The following is a 9,110-nucleotide window of genomic DNA, read 5'->3' as shown; positions in this document are numbered from 1 at the left end:
ATCTCTTTGAAAGGCTACAAAATAGTAGAGAACTGGTTCAAGACACAGCTTAAAATTGCTCTTCAGTTTATCTACCTTTACCAATATCTTTTAAAGATTACAGTGTCAACGTTGTAGCTAGATACCCCCACATTGCTTCTGTAGTGATGTGAAGCCAGTAAGTGGAAAAGCCTAAGAGCTATTAGACTCATTTCAGTGTAAAAGGGGATTCAGCCCAGCTCTTGGGTACTTTGAAACTTTCTGTGCTAAAGCCTGAAACTATGTCTGACGTTAGCAGGGTTTAAAACAAATCTATTGCCCCGAACTAAAAGCTACTACCAGATTTGTCCAATCTGAAGCATTTAAAACCACAGTTATGGCCCTAACTAAACACCCGAACGGCTTATAACAGTGCTGTAATACAGAAATAAAGGCTTATCTGTCAATATCGTGTCTGCTTCTAGATTGAAAAGTCACCTATGGTTAAAACTGTAATTATCTGGGGAGAAGAAGGGCTCGCATAAAACTTATAAAATGACACTGTCATATGAAAAGCATTTCATCCACATGTCAAGCACTGAGCTATTGGAGAACAGTCATAACCTAAAACATAGATGAAATTAGCATTTAATAAAACTTCTCAAAATAATTTGTTAATGAGCTCTCAGCACATTTGTACTGCACCTGCAACTCCCAAGATAGCAGTCATAGTGCTAGGAACTGCTCACAAGTCGAAAAGAAATTAAGTTATAAAAGTCTAATTCTGAACCTTAAGTGAGGTTGCAAGTGGAAAATTTTTTGAACCATTGCAAAACAAACTTTTAAATTAATACATTAATATTTTGCATTGTTGCAAAAGGGTAGCTTTTGTAGTGTGAGTGCCTAGTATGCTCTAGGGTAACGTTAAATGGGCAAAACCCCCTGTGAACTTGTAAGAACCATCTCACACTTATGAGTCTTGTTCTTGCAGAAATCTCAAGGTTGCTTTTAGATAGCGTGCTGGAAGTTTGAAAACAGAATTAGTCTATTCCTACTTCAACTTTTCCATTTAAGCAACCAATTCTTCTCTATTTCTGACCTGTTTTTCCTCATTTTTCTTGATTCGCACATTACTGCCAGGAAAACCCACAGTTGTAGATTTAAGGTTTGTCAGACAGCACTGAACAAGAGTAAGTTCTTATTTCAGCTTGCTTCAAGAGGTTTCATTTTTTAAAGGAGTTTCATGGCAGGAATTTTTTTTTTCTGTTTTCTTTTTTGAAACAACTCAGTACTGAGTTTCTGAATTACTGCAACAACTTCTATAACAAGCATCAGTTTTCAGAAAAACTTAAGGAACTATTTTTCTGGCACAATGTAACATCTTTTCTCCTATTCAAAATAAAGAACAGTTTCATAGCAGTATTATTTTAATACTGTTACACAAATACTGGTAACAATGTATTTCATTAATAACCCTTTTATTACCTTTGTAACTCTTCTTAACTGCATCTGAAAAACTTGGTAGTCAGTTTAATAGAAAAAATATTTACTGAGAAAATTTTAACAGCTTACTTGAATGCCCAGCACATGCTTCCTCCTCCCTCCACATACACCTGCAGTTTATAAGGATTCAGTCTTACTGAATATTTATCTTGCATTTTATTATAGCGAGATTTTTCTTCTAGTATATATTTCTACTGAAGTTCACCTGTGCTCTCAGCACTTAGTGATAGAATATATATTCTATATATACATAGTTTTTTAAAAACTGGTAATGTAAGAGGTTGTATATAATTTTTTTTCATCTGGTCCTCAGAAAGAATGATTTCATATACAGAAACTAGAAAATAAATCAAGCACAAACTAGATGTACCAAGTAGTACATATTAAAATAATTACCACAGTAATTGAAAATCCCTGGTCTTAGTCCTACAATAATCAGTTAACTAGAGGCTACTCCACAGCCTCTGGGATTTCTTTGTCACCCACAATAAGGGTATGAATAATTCCTTCCTTCCGTTTTCCACTACTGACCGCCTTAATGCAACAGCTGTGATCACCAACACTGAAGTGAGTTTCAGTCCCATCTTCTACAAATTCACCCTGGGAGAAAGGAGACAAGAATAAAACCAGACATGTGCTATTTTAGTAAAATAAAGACTTGAGTGTGTCAGACTGTTACCAAGGTCAAGATCACTTGTAGTTCCCACAATTAGAGCAGCCGTAGGTACCTGTGGCAAATACAGCACAAATGCTGAACAAAGCTGCAGAATCTCAGACAGGGCTTTGTCAAGGTATCCAGTTAAAGATTTGTGGGTATGAGGTGACAATCAAAATTTACATAATCAGAAATGGTAAAGTTGGAGTTTGTGAATTAGTATCATTGATCCACGTCAGTAAAACAGTAACAGAAAAAGACAGTTTTCTTCTGAGTTGTGTAGTACAGCCAGTAAGTACCACGCAGACCTATGCTGAAGTGGCAGCAAAACGTGAAGGACTTGGTGATGCCTTCTACAGCAGGACAAAGAGATCCCTGAATTGAGTATAACAGTCGTGTATTTTGGATACACAGCTCCTGCTGCAGTTACGTAATTTCCTGTTAGGGATTTTGCCATGCATGGCTGTGGTTTTGTCATCATTTTTAGGAGAGGAGAACAATCTGTGTGCCGCTTTAATGCAAGCACAGTTTGACAACTATACCTGTACTCGTGGCTTGCAAGAATATCTCCTAGTGCATTTATTACATTATAGAAAAGGTTGAGAACCATCGAGAGCAGAAGTTCTGATTCACTGAAAGGATGTTTCTTCAACTGATTACCGAAGAAACATCTGGTGAATCTTTTCATCCTATTCTCAAATTTAGCAAAACTGTTGATTTTACAATTTGTACTCATCCAGGGGATTACTTATGGCAGTAGTAATCACAGTGATAGGCCTCTAGTGAGAAAGCACATCCTCCAAGGATGGAGAAGCCTACATAGTACGCATCTTGAAAGCCATCATAATATAAAAAGACATCAAACAGATTAAGCCTTCTACCCGTCAACCTGCCTAAAAATTAACACAGATGTGGCAGAAAGACAAATAGCATTTGATTCGTTCCAATGAGACTCATAAGCCCTAAGTGTTAGGGACCATCTCTAGATGGAAAAAAATCATGAGTCATAATAGACTACATGTGTTCAATTTTCAGTCATCAGTAACACGAGCAGGTTTGGATGAGGTGGCTTTACGCTCTGCATCAAACTCAAGTCCTTCCCACTCCCCTGGAAGTTTTCTCCCTAAAAACCCTGGACAACTGACCCAGAAGATTTATTTTGCTTGTCTAAAAAGTGTAAACAAAAGCATTGTTTATCCTTAAATAGATAGATGTTTGGCACCCTAACTGAAATACTGTCAGTTACAAAATACAGCGAAGGATATTCGGAACAGACTAATAGCGTACTGGCTGTCTAGGCGTATGCTCATACACTGTGGTAAAGTGAGGTAACATGCCCCTCTGTGGCTTATTTTGCTAAGCTTTGGTTGTCTAGCCATAGCTTGTGAAAAGCCTTTGGAAATGATCACGTACCGCTGTTTCCATTTTTTCACCGTTGCACCACACATCCATAGTGTCCTTTTCTGTGAAGGAAAAAGAAAACAAAAAGTAGAAAGAACAAGGTATTTTTCCTCCTACAGACAAGAAGATCTAGGAATTTTAAAAATTTACTGTTGAATTTTACTTTGAGTTCCCAAAAGAAGTTCCTAATTAGCTATGGTACCTGGGCTACTGGGTTTGTTCTTATATTGGAGATATGGGAGGCTCTTGTCATCAATGGGCAAACAACTTTTGCTATGAACGTACATTTTTCTCTCTCCCTAGCCCTGGCTATTAACACTGTGTTGTTCTGAATATTGTCAGAGATATTCCAATATTCTTAAACTGAAAAACTTGAAGACAGAAAAATGAAGTAATTTCTGCTAATTATTTGAGTGCTGTTTATTCAGTCAAGCTCTAACATTTTTTTCCAGGTCGGTTTAATTCAAAAGCACCATTATTTAACATCCATCAAACTGTCTGTATTCTTAAAATCTCCTGAAAACCCAAGCACCACTTTGAATACGAATCCCAGCACATCCTCTTTAAATTACTTTACTCTAGAATTCACATTACTGACACTGTCATCCACAGGACATCAGTAGAGACCTGAACACTGCTTGCCTTTTAAGTAAGCATAGGGAGATTAAAAGTCTGTGAGGAGACTAATCTGTTTCTGGCATTAAAATTGTCTTTCTTCCCCACCCCCTCTTCGTCTTAGGGCAGTTCATTCTGTCCTGAGGCTTAAGAAGAAATCATAGCCCAAGATCTCTTGCCTCCAGGTTCAACCATACAGCAATACCCAAGTGAAAGTTTTCCCACAAGATGCCACGGACAAATTACTCAGGGGATCCCTTCTTCCCATCTGCTTGTAATATACTTGGGAAAGGGGGGCAGAAGAGAAGAAATGTATTGCCTTGCTATTAAGAAAGTGAAAAAAGTCATCTGAAGATTTTAGATTAAATTTTTAGTTAAGAAGAAGTGATGCAGAGAAAAGGATGCTAATTAATCTATCAAAAATGTAGAATAATATTGTTGCACTTCTTCAGTTAAAGACTCATTAACTTTGGCTTATGATTTTTGGAAGGAAAGCCTGGTTACCTGGTTAACAAACAGACACACACAGCAGGTTTCATCACATTACAGATAACACTTCTATAACATGCTTCACCTAGAGAATTGCCTTGCTATGGCAGCTCTGTGGATACAGAAGCCATAACTCCTTCCAACCTTTTTTTTTTTCTTTTTTTAAATCTAGACCATGCTGCTGTAGAACAGAACACTGACAGTAGGCTCACACAGGTGTAACAAGACCATTATTTTTCAGACTGTCTTTGGCATCTAATTCCAAACTTTCAGACCACCCAGGATTTTACACTGTAACAGTACTAGCCACTGAACTGTGCTGTCTCTTAATTACCAGTTATTAAATGCATCCAATTTTATTCAAACGCAACAAGATGAAGTCATGTAATGTTTACTTACCTAGAACAACTCTATAGTCCGTACCACCCAAGCTCAGTATCCAAGTATTTGTTGTTTTTGACCTGTTCTCCATATACTTCTTGAGGCTCTTTCCATTGATCTCCAAAGTATATTCATATGCAAAGCCACTGACTGCATCAATGTTAATAGTGGCTTTTGTTTTGGCTGCTCCAACAGTGAATGTTTCTTTACCCACTAATTTAAACATCCATTCTTTTCTTATTTCTTCCTGTAGAATAAAACAAAGACAATGGGTATTAATTGATAAACCTGAATGCATGTTTTAGTGCAAGAAAAATTGAACTAGAACTCGGGAAACAGCTCAATACTTCACTATTATTTCCGAATGAACAAATACACAATATTCTGTATGTCTAGAGTGCCTCTGCCCAATGACAGCAAAGCACTTCATGAATACTCACACCTTAACTGTAACTGAAATAAAGAATGATGCAGTTCATTAAATGAGGTAAAGTTAATCAAGTGAATATACCTCACTTGCATTTATTAGTCTTTTGTTTGTTCTGATGCCTGTTGCATGGAAGTGCACTTACATAATCTGTATCACACTGAATTTTGAGCACATAGCAATTTCACCTTTCCATCAACATAGACAACACGTTTTCCTGAAGTGGTCCCATGTTCAAATTCAATCTTATGAACACCATCACTTAAAGCTACTTCCCAAACAGCCACCAAATCTGTCATCTTCTCTAAGTGGCTGTACCGAGACCTATGGAAACACCAACAAAGTAAATTAATTGTCGTTGAAAGAGTTCAGTTACTGATGTCTATATTTCAAAGCTTTACCGCTTCAGGGCAAGTCGCTTTTTACAAATGAAAAATGAGACTTGAAAGAACAAGCTTACAGAACTGCTTATATTTTCATGTTTTTCAAACATTCAAATATGACAAAATAACACAAAATAGAAACAGACAGTTAAACAGGCTCACTTTGACTAACACCACACAAAGACATAGATATCCATCTAACCTCTAAAACTTCAATTTCAGGTGACAGTATGGTTACAAAATTATACTTAGAATTCAGATGCTCCTGGAAAGGTTTGCAATTTCTTGGCAGGTGTTAAAATACAGTATTTTGATTGGTCTCTGAGAAAGTGTTTTAGCCTTTTAAACTTGAAAAATAGTCAGGATAACCATTTTAGCTATTATCTTTTTTAACAGGTTTTTCTGTAATCTCTCTCATAAACTTTACCTACATCATTCAGAAATGCAACTCTGCACACACAGACACCCACAGGGGAGGAGATCTGGCAAGATATCCTTTCATTTAAGTAATTTTTAAAGTTTAGATACAGTCATAAGTGACCACTGGAACTGTGGATGGATATCTTTCCAAATCTGCTCATACCACAGTTCTGATTTTTTTACCTTACTTCATCTTCACAGACCGTAATCTCCTCACCGGATGCCATAGTAACCAAAACAGCTTTTAATCCAATTAGCAGCAAGAAAAAAAGAAAATCAGAATAGCAGCAGCGAAGTGTTGAGGCCTAAATTTTCCTCGTTTTCTCCATTTAAGATAAAGGTCCTTTTTAAAAGTGTCATGCATTATCATGCACTACTGTATATATGATGAAATACAAACATAATTTTTCTTCTTAGACAAAAAGGCAAATGTAAGTATTCTTTTACAAAATTAGTAAGTGCAATTTATTTTAACTTTATTAGCACATCATAACTTTGTCAGTTATTTGATGGAAAAATGGTTTGCCTAACTTGTGAGCAAAAGCTTAGAAATGAACAACTAGACCAAAGCAGGAACCAAATCCAGAGCTGCCCATCTCAGTCACAAACTAGGGACTATTGCCACCTCAGGGAAAGTGAACTAGCACAGGCAAGAACAATTTAAACCTACTAGTTTTTCTAAACCACTGTAGTAGTTTTCAACAATCGCATTAGCAATCTGACCTGGCAATTCAGTCATACAGTCTATGTGAACCACAAATAAATCACTTGTTTCTTACTTAACGTTTTTAGACCATGACTGTGTTTTACAACACTGCTGACTTACTTTTAATTTATTATTTTCACTAAACAAATTAATTTGTGAAGAGCTATCTGCATTGTCTCTGCATATCAATAAGTATAATTTAAGTAAGTGCAAATAAGTGAATTTTTGATAAATTGTACTTTTCAGTGAAAAATGAATTAAAAGTAAAGTTGTAAGCTCTAGGGTATCTCTCCAGCATAACAGAGGAGTGTGCATTTAAAAATTAAGCCTCCTTCACTCTGACTTCAGCTTCTATTTTAAAAGCTGCTCAAGTACACTGCTGTATTACTGTCCGTGGTTTTGTCAGTAATTACACACATTTCTGTTAATAAACAGAAAAATAAGTTTTAAAAGCAGTGAAACCTTTTTAAGATGTAAGGATTTAATTCTCACAGCAGTGAGCAGCCTACACCACCTAATAAATGCCGAGGAGGTTGTTTTGGTTGTTCCTAAAGCTACAGGTTGACTTCTGTGAAGGCTCGCATCCCCAGGCACACGGTGGAAGCCGGGCGGGGTGTATTTCTATGTATTTCTGTGTATTTCTTCCCTCCTCGCCACGGGAGCGGGCGCCAGGAGCTCAGGACAGACCCACGCTTGTCCCTGCCAGCTCACAGACGCAAGAAGTGGCCTCGGGCACAAAAAGAAACGCCAGCAGAGGTGGCACCTGGAGCACGGCTGTAGCCTACCCAGAGGCCGCATCACCCGGGCAGTGGGCAACCCTGCCGCATGAATTCTGGCGGATAATTTAGGATCAACGCTGAAAAGGTTAGGAAACACCCCAGCACAGACAATTTCCAGTTTATTTTTTTTTAAAACAAATAATCCGATAATACACTTTTTAAATCAAACCTGAGCACAAAAACCAAACTGTAGGCCAGCTTTGTCTCCTGAAGGACAGTCAGTACCGTCAGAGTCCGCGGGGACAGCCGCCTGCCGCAGCCAGCCCTGGGACATCCACCGCTGGCTCACCTCCACGGAACCGCATCGGTACTAACCACCGACCGTCTCGTTTCACTGCACTTTCTGTTAATCAAGTCAGCTGCCCGCAATGAGATTTACTTCTTTATACATAAAGGCTTGTTTTGAAAACTAGGATAGGATTACCGCTCTGCATCCACTCAATCCATGCCTGGTAGCAGACAACGGGGGATGCTGCACTAGGAGCGTATTAACTCCAGAGACGGCAACTTTCTCCCCTCCCCACGCTTACTGCCAGCAAAGAGGGTTTTTTTTAAATTAAGTCCTGACGGCCACCTTTCTAAATCCCTCCTCAAGCAGCTGACTGCTGATCGCCGCGATCCTCCACACCCAGCGAGAACACGCGACTCCTCTCCGAGCCGCGGCTGCCCGAGCCTCAAGCACCAGAGCCCCGCCGTGCCCCGGCCGGCTGGCCCGGCGGCGCCCCGGGAGGTTTCCCGGCACCTCCCACCCCTCCTCCGGGCCGGGCCCACGGCGACAGGCGGAAGCACACGCCACCGGAGACGCGGGCTGCTTCCTCCTCCTCCAGCGGTCTCCAAGGAGCCCGAGGAGACGCTCCCTCAGCCCAGGCGGGCCCGGCCATCCCGCCGGGCGATGTCGTCGTCTCCCCGGGGCGAGAAGGGAAGGCAGCTCCCAAGAGCCCGAGAAGAGATCAGGCCTCCGCGGGCGGGCGATCAGGCGAGCCCAACCCCACGCCCCGCCGATCTCTGCCCCGCTCCTACCTCCGCGGGGCTCGCCTCCCCCTCGCCTCCCCGCGCCTCAAAATGGCGGCGTGCGGCCGGCACCGCCCCGCGGCCGCCCGCCCGACCCGCCTTCCTCTCCTCTCCTCTCCTCTTCTCTTCCCCGCCCCGCCGGCGGCGGGCGGGCCGTTACTCCCCGTCCCGGCCCACCGCCCTCCCGGCCGGCTCCGCGCCTTCCCGCCGCGGGTAGCCCCGTCCGAGGCTGTGCCCCGCCGCCCCCCGGTATCTGCTGAGGCTCCGCGTCCTGGTAACCGACCCCTGTCCTCTCCCGTGTCCCGGTGGCCGTCTGCGGGCGGCGGCGGCGGCGCGGGGCCCGGCCTGCCTCTTCGCCGGCGGTCCGAGCGCGGGCGTCCCT

At 41.3% G+C, this 9,110-nt stretch overlaps 1 protein-coding gene across 1 annotated transcript; it reads right to left on the bottom strand.

Moving 5' to 3' along the window:
* Positions 1–1,902: 1,902 nt before the first annotated feature.
* On the bottom strand, positions 1,903–8,757 carry FAIM (Fas apoptotic inhibitory molecule). The gene is made up of 5 exons (XM_059820575.1): positions 8,738–8,757; positions 5,618–5,753; positions 5,021–5,249; positions 3,530–3,579; positions 1,903–2,061 (listed from the first exon to the last, which is right to left on the bottom strand). Exons 2-5 carry the CDS (start codon positions 5,726–5,728, stop codon positions 1,912–1,914), a joined length of 540 nt encoding a protein of 179 aa, XP_059676558.1. The 5' UTR covers positions 5,729–5,753; positions 8,738–8,757; the 3' UTR covers positions 1,903–1,911.
* Between the last annotated feature and the right edge of the window lie 353 nt (positions 8,758–9,110).

Source organism: Gavia stellata, chromosome 8 (assembly GCF_030936135.1).
Source record: "Gavia stellata isolate bGavSte3 chromosome 8, bGavSte3.hap2, whole genome shotgun sequence".
Classification (NCBI taxonomy): Eukaryota; Metazoa; Chordata; class Aves; order Gaviiformes; family Gaviidae; genus Gavia; species Gavia stellata.
The sequence above is the reverse complement of the archived record's forward strand: the minus strand, read 5'-3'. Positions and strand labels throughout refer to the sequence as shown.

Excerpts from the sequence above, each read along its gene's own strand:
- FAIM (XM_059820575.1), bottom strand. The coding sequence starts at position 5,728 with ATGACAGATTTGGTGGCTGTTTGGGAAGTAGCTTTAAGTGATGGTGTT. Across the intron at positions 5,250-5,617 it reads TTGTCTATGTTGATGGAAAG|GAAGAAATAAGAAAAGAATG; the intron begins GTGAAATTGCTA and ends TTTATTCTACAG. Across the intron at positions 2,062-3,529 it reads GTGAAAAAATGGAAACAGCG|GGTGAATTTGTAGAAGATGG; the intron begins GTACGTGATCAT and ends CCTTTCTCCCAG.